This window comes from Hippoglossus stenolepis, chromosome 12, assembly GCF_022539355.2.
Source record: "Hippoglossus stenolepis isolate QCI-W04-F060 chromosome 12, HSTE1.2, whole genome shotgun sequence".
In the NCBI taxonomy this organism is placed as follows: Eukaryota; Metazoa; Chordata; class Actinopteri; order Pleuronectiformes; family Pleuronectidae; genus Hippoglossus; species Hippoglossus stenolepis.
The window spans coordinates 11,929,614-11,943,837 of record NC_061494.1 but is presented as its reverse complement, the minus strand read 5'-3'; the positions used below and the strand labels follow the sequence as shown (position 1 = coordinate 11,943,837).

The 14,224-nt window shown below is 40.5% G+C and overlaps 2 protein-coding genes across 3 annotated transcripts; one reads left to right on the top strand and one right to left on the bottom strand.

Moving 5' to 3' along the window:
* Window positions 1–3,000: 3,000 nt before the first annotated feature.
* Window positions 3,001–5,899, top strand: bag2 (BCL2 associated athanogene 2). The gene is made up of 3 exons (XM_035172543.2): window positions 3,001–3,257; window positions 4,003–4,112; window positions 4,825–5,899. The coding sequence occupies exons 1-3, from the start codon at window positions 3,136–3,138 to the stop codon at window positions 5,217–5,219; spliced, it is 627 nt and encodes a 208-aa protein (XP_035028434.1). The 5' UTR covers window positions 3,001–3,135; the 3' UTR covers window positions 5,220–5,899.
* A 423-nt stretch (window positions 5,900–6,322) lies between these two features.
* rab23 (RAB23, member RAS oncogene family) lies at window positions 6,323–13,259 on the bottom strand. 2 transcript variants are annotated; one of them, XM_035172541.2, is made up of 7 exons: window positions 12,811–13,259; window positions 10,739–10,970; window positions 10,362–10,447; window positions 9,869–10,025; window positions 9,694–9,776; window positions 9,514–9,606; window positions 6,323–9,431 (listed from the first exon to the last, which is right to left on the bottom strand). In XM_035172541.2, the coding sequence occupies exons 2-7, from the start codon at window positions 10,891–10,893 to the stop codon at window positions 9,298–9,300; spliced, it is 708 nt and encodes a 235-aa protein (XP_035028432.1). In that variant the 5' UTR covers window positions 10,894–10,970; window positions 12,811–13,259; the 3' UTR covers window positions 6,323–9,297. The 2 variants fall into 2 exon arrangements, with proteins under 2 accessions (XP_035028432.1, XP_035028433.1); XM_035172542.2 differs by having other exon boundaries at window positions 13,106–13,253.
* Between the last annotated feature and the right edge of the window lie 965 nt (window positions 13,260–14,224).

The window sequence follows — 14,224 nt, the reverse complement described above, 5'->3', positions numbered from 1 at the left end:
CAATTGCCACAACTTGATCACCGCAGCAGAATGAATATAGTAGAATTAATGTCATGTTTTTCTCAAAGAGCTAATAGCTAAAATGACCATTCCAAATATAGCTCCTATTCCTAATAGTCCACAAGTCCCACCCATAAGGAAATTGGACTTGAAACTGCTAGGTTAGTCATGCTTACGCTTTCTTGAATTATTCCTGAGATGTTTTCGAAAGCAATCCACAATTAAGGCCTTCACAGCTGGTATTTCAAAATGTATCATGTGTTTCAAGTGGTTGTGCATCTTTCCGTACAGTTCATCATACACTTTAGCAGCCACTTTCTTGCTGCTCACATTTGGGAAAACCCACTCCGTGACAGGGTAGTCTTTCATGATTGCATTCATCAGCTGATATGCTTGGCAGATGGTAATCTTCTCTCCATAGTCCGATTTGGATTTACACTTTCTTAAGACATCCACGACCACCAAGGCGATATATGTCCGGACTTCCATCTCTATGTCTGTCATCTCACAGTCAGACTGTGTACTTGTATTGTCTGATACGATCTGACTATCTGTTGGACTCTCATCAGGTAAGAAGGCCATTTGACCTGGTATCATCTCAGTGTTCTCTGAAAATCGGACTGTGTTCTCCATCATCTCGGTGTTCTTCTGTCCTCTGTAAGCTGGGTGTCTTTCGGTCCTGGTATCTGTTCAACAGATTCCACTAACAAGCAGATTTGATCTACGCTTATACCTTTAGAGATTAAACATATAAAATGTCCCTAAAGACTGAACAAGTTCTTTGTTCGGTTTATTGGCAGGTGACATTAAGGTGCATTACCTGAAATGTCTAAGGACATCAAAGACATTTGTGTCATTTAGTTGAAAGACATTTCTGTCTTTAGTGACATTTTATGACAAATCAGCTTGTAGAAGAAGCTGTTGAGAAATTGTTAAACAGATACAAAGGCAGAATAGATCTGGGATCTGCAGCAACTGAGTGAACCTGTGCCTTGCTGGTTGTACCAAGAAGGCATGGCACTTAAGTCCGCTGGGCATGAAGTGGAGGCTGCATATGCTTTTTTTTAGAGCCGGGTGGGGTCGCTGGATCGTCGATCAGGTAGAATCGATGAAAAGCTTGCTTGAACCGCTAGCTCGCGAAGCTGAGAAGGAGGCAGGCCTGGAGCTGGCACAATGCCGCTATGTTGAAGCTTAGCGATGAGGAAATCAGCCTCCTCTGTACGAGATTTGATGTGTTCGCTAGACGAAGGGTCATGCGCCCTCCACCCTAAGGATTGGATGCGATCTCTTGGAGCAGATTGATGCTAGGGTCTGAAACTTCCTGTTGATAATCATTGTCAGAGTTCGACATCGAGATGAAAAACGATGTGAAAATAAGCTAGGTGAGCGAAAGATTTGCCTTACGTGCGTCACCGAATGACGGCTGACTGAAGGCAACATTACCACGACTACTGATGTTCTTAAGATTGTTGGAGTTGTCAATACATGCCCTGCAGTGCTGCAGTTGGCCGTCGCTGCTGCGTTCAAATTGAATTAATTTATTCTAGTCGTCACAACAGCGCAACAAAAAAATACCTGGCGTTCAAGCGGGGGCGGGGCTCGAGCAGAGTTGCTAGGCAACGTTTGTCTCAGAGCGCGAGACCGCGGCGTGAATGGCGCTTGTCGTTGTCGAATCTTCCGTCGCTGGGAATGACCGGGAGGCTTACTGTTCGGTCTGTAAAAAGAAAATGAGTGCAGCTTCAATGGGGATCAATGCTCTCCGGTCACATATGCAAGGCGCTAGCCACAAATCTGTTGCGGCACGCAGACAGCGGTTGTCCATCGAGCATTGGGCAACACCTTCCTCGGCTAACGTTGTTACACCACCCAGTACGAGTACGACAGCTGAAGCTAGTAACGTTAACGTTACTGCTAGCGTTGCTAACGTTAACTCAGTTGCCGCCGCTTCAACTTCTACAGACCTCAGAGTGACGCCGGGAGCCACACCAACGCTGCTGTGTTGAAGTGTTGTGGTGTCTCGACACAACAGGAAAACACCACTCTCTCACGTCCAATGAAGGAATTTCAGAAATGTTCAAAGAAATGTTTCCCGACATCGCCATTATATCAGTGACAATGTTGATCTGATTTGTGTTATTTATGTTGCAAAATAGTGTTATTTAAAGTATTATAAAAGTGCCTATTGCAGAGTTGACTGAACCATTTACTGCTCAGTGTGTCTTTGCAGTGTTTCTCACACCAGATTCTGACTGCCATATTAATTTCAATCTAGCCTCTTAATTTTTCTCTCAAAGTGCACCAGATTGATGCATCTTTACTTTAAAATGTACAAAATCTTCTTCCAAGAGGGTCCAGGGTCCATCCACCATGATCTCTCCAAATCCTGTGGGAAACACTGTTGTGTGAGTGAGTGAGTGAGCATGTTATTGTTATAAATATACTTTATTTTTTTAAGTTAAAATAAATTTTGCCTTAGTAACTCAATTTATTCTTTTGAGCTTGTTTCCCTCCCGGCCTATCTGAATTCTGTTGTGTTGATACAGTGCTCCATAGAAGTTCTGTCAAACTAACATTTAATTTTGCAATCTCAAACTCAATTGTGTTAAAGGTGTGTCGCTGATGTAACCGGTTACAGCTCATAGTGGCGCTGGGGTCTTGAAAAATATTAGAAGGGTCTTGAAAAAGGTCTTGAAAAGTATTGAATTTAATCTCAGGATTGCTGCATATACCCTGGGAGGTAATAAAAACTCCATCTCAAATCGAGCTGAAGCAAGAATTACATAAACTTTAGTAATGAGCACTGCAATGGAACCAAATGAAAAGACCCTCGACTGCAAATAAAAAGGTATTTTTCACTTGGACATTGGTAAATTACATTGTAGTTCAGTCCAAGTGTTCGTTGGGGCCCACTGAAGCTTCTCGGGACCTGAAGGGTCCTCGAACCAGACTTTGGGAACTGCCTCTGCTCTGGGCTGCTCGGGAAGCTTCTGAGAGGAGTCGCTGGAGGAAGCCACAGCCCATGTTAGGACATGTTGTCCCGGGGGCGCACTCACTGACCGTCAGCCGGACGACAAGGAGTGTGAGACCGCGCACAGGAGACACCGATCATAAACATCAGATTATTAATTCACCATCATGGCTCAGGCGAAAATTCACGCAAAGATGAACGAACCTCTGTGCAACAAGTTCAGCAGGACGCTGTCCATGGCGGATCGCTCCGGGAGACTGCTGGAAAGTTTGGATCAGCTGGAAATGAGGTAGAGTGAAGCAAGAGGCCGGAGCCATGTGCGAAATGTGCAGTCAGTGCCGGAGCTGTCTGCGGAAGCCTGGTCAGCTGTTTTATAACTAAAGTCAACCTGGCTATTTAGTTAGGAAATGTAATAATAACTTTTAAAGATGAGGCTGTCACACCTTTTTATAAATGCAGCAGATCACGTGTCATTAACAAATGTTGCTGCACTGTGACAAAATAAGATTTGATTGTATCCTCACATGGAAAAACAGTGATTTCCTCCATCCACCGTCCCACTGTGGTAACCATTGTCTTCACTGTGAGATCATGATGATGTAAGTGGGTGTGTTCCTGTACTTGTATCTTTGTGAGGACCATTTTAAACATAAACCCACAGAGTGAGGACATTTCGACCGGTCCTCACTTTTTCAACGGGATGTTTGAGGGTTAAGACTTGTCTTTAGAATTGTGTTTAGGTTAGGTTTAGAATTAGGTTTGGGTTAGAGTTAAAATTAGGTTACAGTTATTTTTAGAATGAGGTTTAGGTTAGAGTTAAAATTAGGTTAGGGTTAGGTTTAGAATTAGGTTTAGGTTAGATTTAGAGATAGGTTTATGTTAGGGTTAGAATTAGGTTTAGATTAGAGTTAAGTTAGGGCTAGGCATTTAGTTTGGATGGTTAAGGTTTGGGTAAGGGGCTAGGGAATGCATTATGCCAATGAGTGTCCTCACTAAGATAGAAGTACAAACGTGTGTGTGTGTGTGTCTCTCAGGGTGGAGTCTTTACGTGAAGCAGCATCAGCCATGGAGCAGGAAAGGGAGTGCATCCTGGAAATGCTCCAGTCCATACAGGGCAGTCAAGAAATGCACAACATCTGCGCCGGTGAGGCCCACAAGACTCTGACTACACATGAGTTTGTAACGCTGGCTTTACAGGGAGATAAATAACTACACAATTGCCTGCACAACATTGTATGTATTGTGTGTTTTAGCATTTTCTCGCAGCTGCTGTAACATTTTGATCCAGTGAGGTTATGCTTTGAAAGCTGTGTTATAGTTGGGTGGTGGTGTTCGAGAATCTCAGGGGGTTTTAATAAGGATCAACATGGGTTTTTGCACCCCACCCTAAAGAAGATTGAAGTTTAACCTCAGATAATAGACTTGATGAGAAAAATGAGTTTGCTTTCCACCTATATTTTTAAGATGTTCTAATACAAAAGGCTACGGAGACCCTGAAGTGTAAGAAATAATAATTTTGAAATAACCCATGAGTATTTGAAAATAGAGTTTGACCTCAACCCACCAATGTTCAACCCAAAGTTACGTTACGTTCCCTTGAGTGGAGCCTATACCAACACCCCAGCATGCAATGGGATAATTACATTGACCTGGGTTATATTGTCTTCAGATGATGGGAAGAAAATGGAGCACAAACATGGAAACACACTCATCGAGGACAACAACCTTATTGTGGGCCAACACATAGACAGTGTGGCCTCCTACAGTAGATTGCACATATCTTCTACTTCTTATTACCAGTGTATTTTATTTATGTGGAGACACTGCATTGATTTTTCATGGTTCATGTCTTCTAGGGGAGAAAGAAGAATTAAACTTAACCGCGAACCGTCTACTTGGCCGGACGCTGTCTGTGGAGATCTCCATTGGCACAATCAGAAACTCCCTGCAGGAGGACGCACTGAACAAGGCCACGTCTATAATCGACGAAATCGTGAAAAAGTTGCTGGATGACATGGACGACAGCCGCCAGCAGCTGCTAGCCCTGCATGCGGCCTGCGTGACTGAGGCGCCGCCCGTCCCCATTGACCAAAAGTTCCAGGCCATTGTGATCAGCTGTTCTCTGGAGGACCAGAAGAAGATCAAGCGGAGGCTGGAGACCCTGCTGAGGAACGTTGCAAATGCTGAAAGGAACATCAAGATCATGGATCACCAAAAACTGGAGGACTCACAAGCCAATGGCGGTCAATAAGAACCCAAAACATACAAACAGGTCTTACATACCACTAATCTGTACAAACTGTGACTCTACTTGTAGCAGAAACACCAGCCACTACGTAGCAAATACAGCCACACTTAAACTTAGGGCCAAGAATACAATCAATCACAACTCACTACTATATTAGAGTGGTGTCTATGCATGATCAAGTTTCACTTCCACACTCAATATGGATTCTTTTTTTTTTTTATTGTGTGAACCCACTACACATTGTGTGCACTTAGGACAGAACAGCATAGTGCTTCATTGAAGGTTTGTTCAGTCCAGCGCTGATTACCCACTGAATAATTCATAATGTGTCAGGAGATAGTCTACTGAGGATGATACTGCAGTCTTAATAGCTTTATTACCAGGTTACACTTTGTGAGATCGGCACAGGAGTCTCCGAACAAAAGTGAAAGAGTATTCCTGATGAAATATGGTTGGTTGAATCGGTTCAGTAGCTTGTTCTGTGTCACTGTCATACTTTAAAATCAGACACTTGTTTAAGGATATTGGATGTGCATGCAACTCTTTGAGGAACACAGATCACATCAAGCTGTGGATTTTTATTCATATTTGCACCGAGCTGTCTTTTAATGTAAGATTGTGTCAGAAAAGTAAATAAAAGCAGAATGGGCACCAGATATGTCTTTATATCTGGATCCACTCCAGAGTGGCCCACGTGCGTTCTTTCTTTCATGGAAATCTCTTCAGTCGTTTTGTTGCGTAATCCTGCTCACTAACAGCTGAAATTGTCAAACAAATGGAGTAAATATCACGGCCTATTTCTGGGACTGATGGGAACATGGCAGTTCTCAGGTTGTCAGGGTAACAATTCCACCTATGATATAACACTTGTCTTCCAACTCAACTGTCACATGCACATTGTATACACACATTATAGCCCTGTTAAAAAGCTAGCACACCTATCGTTGACTAATGAATGTGAACACCATGTTTTAGCAACAACATAACATTTTTTTATTATCTCACCTTGTTAATTCTGAACAAATGTAACGAATAATACTGTTTTGAGGTAAACTTTCATTTGAAATTGTACACTGGATGCCCTAGGAAAAAAAAGAAGGTACAACTTCAATTATTTCTTTTATTTAAGTCAGATTACAATCAACTCCCCCACACACACGTAACATCAGGTGCACAATTCTGTGGCACACTTCCAGGCTGTGATACATGTATAACTGTGAAAACAAACAAAAAAAATCCAACAATGGCTTTTGTTGTTGTCAGACTGTAAGTAGAATTATCGATTTATTTGTAGATCTAATCATGTGAAACTGCTTTATAAAGTTGTGTGTGTGGAAAAAGTAGAGGAACAGTGAGACAGATTATTACAACACCTGAGTGACAGCACATAAGTATGGTTAGTTGTAACTTATGGTTCTTTAAGATTTCATACTATCTTAATAATAAAGTGCACTAAATCCATTCAGTCAAGAAGCAAATAAAAAAGGCAAATGTTTAGAAGTAAGAGAAAACTAGAGAAGTGATTATTTACAGATTCGCTGCAGCTTTAAACAAACTGCGAGAGGAGGATTAAAACGGTCAGTGGGGGAGAATGTAAACACGGACAAGGCAATGTGGCTTTACAACCATGACTGAACATTCACTGATGTGGAAAAAAAAAGGCTTGCATGCATTACTTATGCCACACTTTCTTTTCAAAAGAGAACTCTTTACATACAACCAAACGAGAAAGCTTGAAATGTGACACAATCTTAGTACCGACGGTATTTGAAGCAGCTGTTGAGATGCTCACATCAGACTAATAAGTGACATGGTTTAATTCCTCTGAACTTCATTTGAAGCTTCTAACACAGCTCCGAGATCAGTTGCAAAACTTTCAAAAAAGACAGGCATGCACATGTTAACCCACAAAGATGTCCTATGTATTCATATTCCATTTAAAATACTTTTAATAAAAGACATTTCAATAATTTTTATAAAGAAGATTTAATATAAGACTTTTCTACATTGCCACGTATTTCTTTGTGCTTGGTAAATTAGTAGCTTTCAGAAAATGATCTTTGGAAAACCAAATTACTGAAAGGCAATAATTAACAGTTCACAACTGTACGGGGGACTGAATATGAGATTGGGAGTATCCTGGTTTAGTGAGAAGGAACTGGAATATCTTGCATATTCAGGCCACCAGAGGCACTCCAGCAGAAACATATCCAGCCCTGATGCTCGTGGTTCTGGTAATACCATCAAGAGATGTTCCAATACCAGCATCGGGAATGCCTCAGATACTGCAGGATTGAGCATCAGCAAGGACGCAAATCTAAGTACCGTTCTTTTACCACGTATTCAAAATATATTAGTTCCCCCCTTATTAAACTGCAATTTTCTTTTCCTGGAAATCACTCTATCTTGTCTGCCCCAAAACAGCAGTTGCGCTGTACTGCCACTAATACTGTTTTTAGAGCAGCCAAAAAGAAGTGATTACTGGTAGTGTAGCATTAGCCACAGCTAGCTAACATGTCCCACATGGCGACATGAAACGCATGCTAGGCTTCCATTTCAAGCAATTTGAAGGAAGCAATAGTTGCATATTCCTGTATATCTATTTATTTGTGTTCTTGTCAGTTATGACTTTCAAACTAGATGGTAAAATAAGTTATATGACATTCATTCTCTATGTATTTGTTTTTCAAACGGTTTAACCTGAGCCAGGCCGTACAACAACGATAGCAATCATCACTTCCATACATGGTTGGTAGCATACAGCTGTTATACAAGTGTTTTTTTACGTTTGTTATTTTATGCACCTGTATCGGATCAGTACTTGGTATTGGATGATGCGCAAAGTCCAGGTATCGGAATCGGTAGTGGGAAGAGAAAAATGGTATCGGAACATCTCTGACACCATCAGAGAGCAAGGGTTCACATTCTGCTCAAGACACCTCACTGTTCACTCTTCATTCTTTCTGTATTCCAGATCCTTCTCCCTTTCATCCCATTAAAATGAGCAGAATGATAATAATAAAAAAAGGTAGTAACTGATAGGATGAGGCCAAACCACCAAAATAAAAATAAGACTTGTAACATGTTTAGTGTTTGAAATGTTAGAAATGTAGTGACGGCGAAATATATAAACCCTGCATAGGCAAAGCTATACTAACGTTAAAGAAAAGGTCAGTTAAATATGGAATATGTAAAATGCAAACAACTGAACTGAAACATAGAACCATAACAGATTGCAAATTGATGTATTATGACCTCAAATAGCAGAGAATCATGAATTCAACCCATAATTTAGTCTTAGTTAACACATTTTTAAATACGTGGATTGTAAGCAGACACACAGGACTGTTTTGTGACAATAGTTATTGATATTTGGTTATACATAGGAGCACATTCTATTCATTTCATGTTACATCCAAGTCGTTGCAGTGTTAATGTTAAACTACAGCTCAGAAAATGGGACATTTTGGCACAACGTCAACACTTCAGTGAAAATATCACTCAACACTAATGTGATTCGTACAAAAATACTTCTGCACATAGAATTAATTCTGGATTCCAGAGTGTTTTGTCCACAATAAACAGCATAGTCTGAGCCATAGTTTGTTGACAGTTAGAAAAATATGGTACAAAATAATCTGTTTATCTTCTACGATGCATGCAAACATATTGTACGCTTCAAATGTCAAACACATGAATGGGCGACCAGGAGCAAGAGTGCAACATTTGCTGTTACGTATTTTGATGAGAGGCGTGTATATCGAGTTATATATTAAAAAAGAAAAAAAACACAATCACTCACAGACATATCTCTGGTTTTTGAGGGGATTTCAGCTCTAGTTGTTACCCAGAGTGTACAAATATCAACAGGTTTTGTGTGCAGACCATTGGTGGATATCCAAGGTTTAACCAAAAGAAATTCAGCCATCAATGAGGGGATTCAGATTAAACATCAGATTGTTAAAGTAGTGTAGAGTAGTACTTCCCAGTCTGTATGGGCTTTGGTCTCTTAATGAATACAACAATGTCCAATCCAGTCTGAGAAACAAATAGTCGGGCTCTAAAATTAAAAGGATTCTATCTAGAGTAGGCTGCAACTTCCAAAAGGATTTTTACTCTTCTTGGTCCGTTGTTTGTTAGGTCGCAAAGTGATGACTTCTCTACCGTTGCTGGAGTTCTGGTTGCTGACATTACTACTTGTGGTATTAAAAACACCTTTGGGAAAATAACAATTTATGAGTAATGTCACCTTGCAATTTAAACCTTAAATTGCAACATAAAACATGACATTTCTTACCTATTTTATTGCTTGTTGAATGGACCACATCTGTCTCCTCTGCTGTTTGCTGCTTGAGTCGTTGGAGATACTTTTCAGCTAAGTATTTAAAAACTAAACAGAAAGGAAAAGAAGTGTGTCAGTAACATTCAGAATGTTTCACTTGCATAAAACCAGTTGTCCACATTGTCAGTAACCCACCCTCGTTAACATTAAGGTCCTCTTTTACTGAAGTGCGATAAAATCTCAGTTTGAGTCTTTTTGCCAAACCTTCTGCCTCCTCACTATAATTCAAGCAAAGAAATTACATTTCATTAATTCAATATCCTTGTCCTTTATTTTTTCATTGTATCTTTTGCAAAAAAAAAAAACTTACTTATTTATAACAGTCTCTTCTAGGAGGTCGATTTTGTTCTGCACTAGAACTGTGGGAATGTCTCCAACCTCTGCTTCCACTTTCTCCCTCCAGCTGTCGATAGCCTGAAAAGACTCCCTGTCGGTAGTAGAGAAAACCAGCACACATGCTTGTGCACCTGGAATATGGGGCAATAAGACAGCAATTCAATTTCAAGTTAACTCCTTAAATAATTTTTTATATCCATCTCTAATATATGATACCTAATCCACCTTCCGTGAGGATGTAAAAACAGTGTCGACATGACAACAGTCCCATTAGAGATTCACTTCATTGTTTTCAGTGCTGTGTGTGTGTGTGTGTGTGTGTGTGTGTGTGTGTTTTGTTTTGGTTGAATGCCGTGCAACCAGTGAACCATACAATCTGGGACTTAACCTGAGCACAGTGAGCAGTCAGTGAGGTCAGGGACCCAAAGCTGCAGCGTTATAGTTTGTCAGAGTGGCGGGGGCCTTACCACGATAATAGGCCTTGGTGATGGCGTCAAACTCCTCCTGCCCAGCTGTGTCCCAAAGCATTAGTCGGACCTCTTCGTCATTGACACTAAAATAATGAGCAGGTAAAGAGGGAAAAGTATCTGATAAGCTGTAGTTAGGATAACAATCTCCTACCCAGCACAGAACAGTGGTTTATTCTGTAATATTTGTGTACGTTTGCAAGCTCTGTAATTCAGAGTAACTAACATATTATCTTCTTGTTTCCTCATTAAAGTAACCTTTTGCGATACTAATTACTGTCAACTAAAAACATACTTTTTCATGAATTTGCAGTAGTTGACTGTAACATTTTTAACAATCTTAGAGAAAACAAAAAACACTAAAACCAGTTGCTTACTCGATCTGTCTTTCCAGAAAGTCCACTCCGATTGTCTTTTTGTAGTCCTTGGTGAAGATGCCTTTGCAGTAACGTTGGATCATACTGGATTTGCCAACGGCTCCGTTGCCAACCACAACCACTTTGATGGCCACTTCCATGTCCTCCTCCAACATGGTGGCGACGTCTGGCTGGTTCTCAGTTCCACTCTGCCCGGGTAGTTTTAGTGATGCCAAGTGGACACATATACCACCTGACAGTGTAAAACATTGATTAATGTGAGGCACAACTTTAGATATTAACCACCAAAAACAAGCCATGACTAAATTAGTTATATAAAAGGTGGTAGGGGAAGGTAGTACTATTCTTCAAACTTACTTTTTCTCCAGTACAATCCAAAATGTAGCACCTTTATATAACAGATTACTGGGGCTGCAACAAATGTTTATTTATTTTATTGATTCATTTTATATCTCAACTATTATGATGTTTATATGTCAAAAAGAACAAGATTTCAAATAACTGGAGTATAAAGAAATTGCTTCTTCTGTTTGGCCAACAGTAAAAATTGTTTGTTTATAATGACAAGAATTATATAATGGAGAAGTTACACTGCAAAAGATGGCCTTATATACACAATGACTGGGATTGTTCTTCAAACTATTATTTTTGTGTGTTCAATCTGAACACAGCGTTGTTAATTTTACAGGGAGTGACTGTGCAATGTGTTTATTCTTCCATTAGCACGGCGAGCGGCAGACTCCACATAGCAACTGGCCCGTCTACAGTGACATGTGTGGAGCTGCTGAGTGCGACGCTAAACAAAATATTGTGAGAAAGCTGTTCCCAGTGGACAGTGGCAACCTACTGTGTGAGTATGTTCCAACAGCCTGTCTGGATTTGAGTCATAATATTTATTGCAGCAGAAGACATTCATTAACCACCACTGAGCTGCATGATGCAGCAGTTGTTAGACCATGCAGGCAAAAATATGGAATATGATCCTATATTATTATACTATCAATCAAATCTAATATTATTTGTAGAGCCCATACTCACAAATCACGATTAGCCTCATAGGGCATAGCGTGTGACATTCTCTGCCCTTAACCCTCGACTAGAGTGAGCAAAAACTGCACAAAAGAAAACTTTTAACAGGAGAAAAAGAAATGTAGAAACCTCAGAGTCAGAAGTGAGGGATCCCTCTCCCAGGACGGACAGAAGTACAATAGATGCCGTGTGCAAAATAACAACATTCATGAGCAAATACAGTGTCTAACATAAATAAAGAAGTCTATCAATGTTTCAAGTATTTATACAAAAGAAAATATCTGACAGAGATGAAGGGAGGAGTAATGATAGTGGTATTGCCAGTAGTATTCAATAATAATACTGTATATCTAAACAACCTGGTTGTAATAGTAATTCCCGATCAGCTGCCACCATGATCCCTGATGTGGCTGCAATTACATTATCTTATATATATTCATACATTTTCAGTTTACAGGAAACTATATACTTTAAATTTAGATTTCACATTGACAGATCATTTCTGCGTCACTCGTGTTGAGTGAAGACTGAGGCCCCCTGGTTATTTCGACTTCTTAACTCCTAAGTTATACATCTGCAGTTCTTTCACATCTCAATCAAATCATATGAATATACATTAAAGACATAAGAGAGAATCTGAACTATAACACTGTCTTTTAGATCTTATTAATATGCACATGTAAATGAACACATTCTGTAGAAGATAATACATCCGAGTCCTTCCTGGGACACTGTTAAAGCCAATGAATTAGGGCACAAGGAGAATATAACTATTTCACAATACCATGAGAAGAACTCGTTTCTACATAGGATGGATGATGGTCAACGTAGGGCAGTATTTCCAAAGTCTAACAGTGGAATTAAGTGTCAGCGAACTTTTCATTGGGCTTTTTAAGCCCGAACCAGACTCGCCTTGGTCAAGACTTGACCTGTTGAACAGCAGCTTGAAGCGCCGTGCAGCTGCTGGTGGAGCCCCGCTGAACCCGATGGAGGAACCGGGGGATTCAAGGCTAGCTAACCCCACACAGCGAGCGGGTTCTTACCTGTAAAATCACGTTGAGACTCCTCCGGGTGTCCTCCAGCATTAGACGAGCTAACCAGCCGGCTAACCCGCAATCACATACCTCCAGCCGCCCCCTGCTCGTCTCTGTGGCGAGAGGAGACGCCGGTGCCTCCCTGGGCTAAGGTTACCTAGCTAAGGGTTAGCCACGTCTTTTCCCAGAGTACAGAACCTTCTGCTACACCTGCTAACGGTCTCTAGCTAATGTCTGCACAGAGCTCGGCTTCTCCACGTCTACACGACACACAAAGTTTGGTTAACGACGACGAGTGAGTCACCTCGGGGACGTTTACGGGATGGAAATCACTTATCAGTCCGCGTTACTGTCTGTCCGCGAGCCTGCGTATGCGCTAACTACGCTGAGAGCGGAGCTAACCAGGTTACTGGCTAGCATCGTAGCTCGCGAATGCTTGTTGCTTAGCAGCAGCGCCAAGAGTGAGCGCACAGCGCGAGGGAGTCGACGTGGAATCATGGGAGCGTTTGTAGTTCTCAAGTCACGACAGACAAGGTTGAAGTCATCTAATCCAAAATGTCTGGATATCAGTATTCCCCCCCACACAACGATCATACCTGTTATTCGTGTGTTTTATTTCTTGACTCAAACCGAACACACTGTATTTTTCAGTTTATTAGGAACACTTAGCTACTATCAGTGCAGTGTAATACACAGATCCCGCAAAGAATCCTCCCTCATGTGGGTTATAATGTTCAGTTTATAATTATAAACCAATGTTTATCTTGATATGATTTTTATATATTTTATATCTCTAGTCTTGTATTTTTTTTTCAATACACTTACATCTGCTGTACCATAATTGTACAGGCTATGTTAGTCTAATGCACAACTTTGAAAAGCTTCAGTTATTTATCTTTAAATCTGTATTTATATTTGGCTGCAATACTCTCCCTCGGTTGCTTGTGTCTTTCAATCACCTTATACTTAAAATATTTGTTTTGTCAATATCTCCATTAACACACACTTCTTTAGTGTTAGTTTTGTAGTCGTTCTGGTGGCTAGACTCTCATCCCACTGCAGTGAACTTATTCTTGACTGATTTTGACCTTTTATTATTCTTGTGCTCATGTGTTTGACTGTTGACTGTGCTACTGGATGCCTTAATTTCCCTCAGGAACAATAAAGTGTCTATTACAATTTAACTGTATGATCATTTTAATGAGAATGTCTGTGTTGCAGCTAAACTGCAAGTTGACGGGTGTTCCTATTATTTTGTCCACCCCATGCAAATCAACAAGATACAACTCTGTCTGATGCATTAAAGTTGAACAGCACATACGGTCATACGTGTGAATCAATATTTCATTATTATAGTTTCAACATCATCTGATTACAACTTTCATGATGGATGGATTTACAGTGCATTCGCTTTAAGCAGGTG

Coding starts and splice junctions, on each gene's coding strand:
- bag2 (XM_035172543.2), top strand. CDS start 3,136: ATGGCTCAGGCGAAAATTCACGCAAAGATGAACGAACCTCTGTGCAAC. Junction 3,258..4,002: donor TTGGATCAGCTGGAAATGAG/GTAGAGTGAAGC, acceptor TGTGTCTCTCAG/GGTGGAGTCTTTACGTGAAG. Junction 4,113..4,824: donor AATGCACAACATCTGCGCCG/GTGAGGCCCACA, acceptor CATGTCTTCTAG/GGGAGAAAGAAGAATTAAAC.
- rab23 (XM_035172541.2), bottom strand. CDS start 10,893: ATGTTGGAGGAGGACATGGAAGTGGCCATCAAAGTGGTTGTGGTTGGC. Junction 9,777..9,868: donor GAAGAGACTGTTATAAATAA/GTAAGTTTTTTT, acceptor CTTGAATTATAG/TGAGGAGGCAGAAGGTTTGG. Junction 9,607..9,693: donor GGACCTTAATGTTAACGAGG/GTGGGTTACTGA, acceptor CTTTCTGTTTAG/TTTTTAAATACTTAGCTGAA.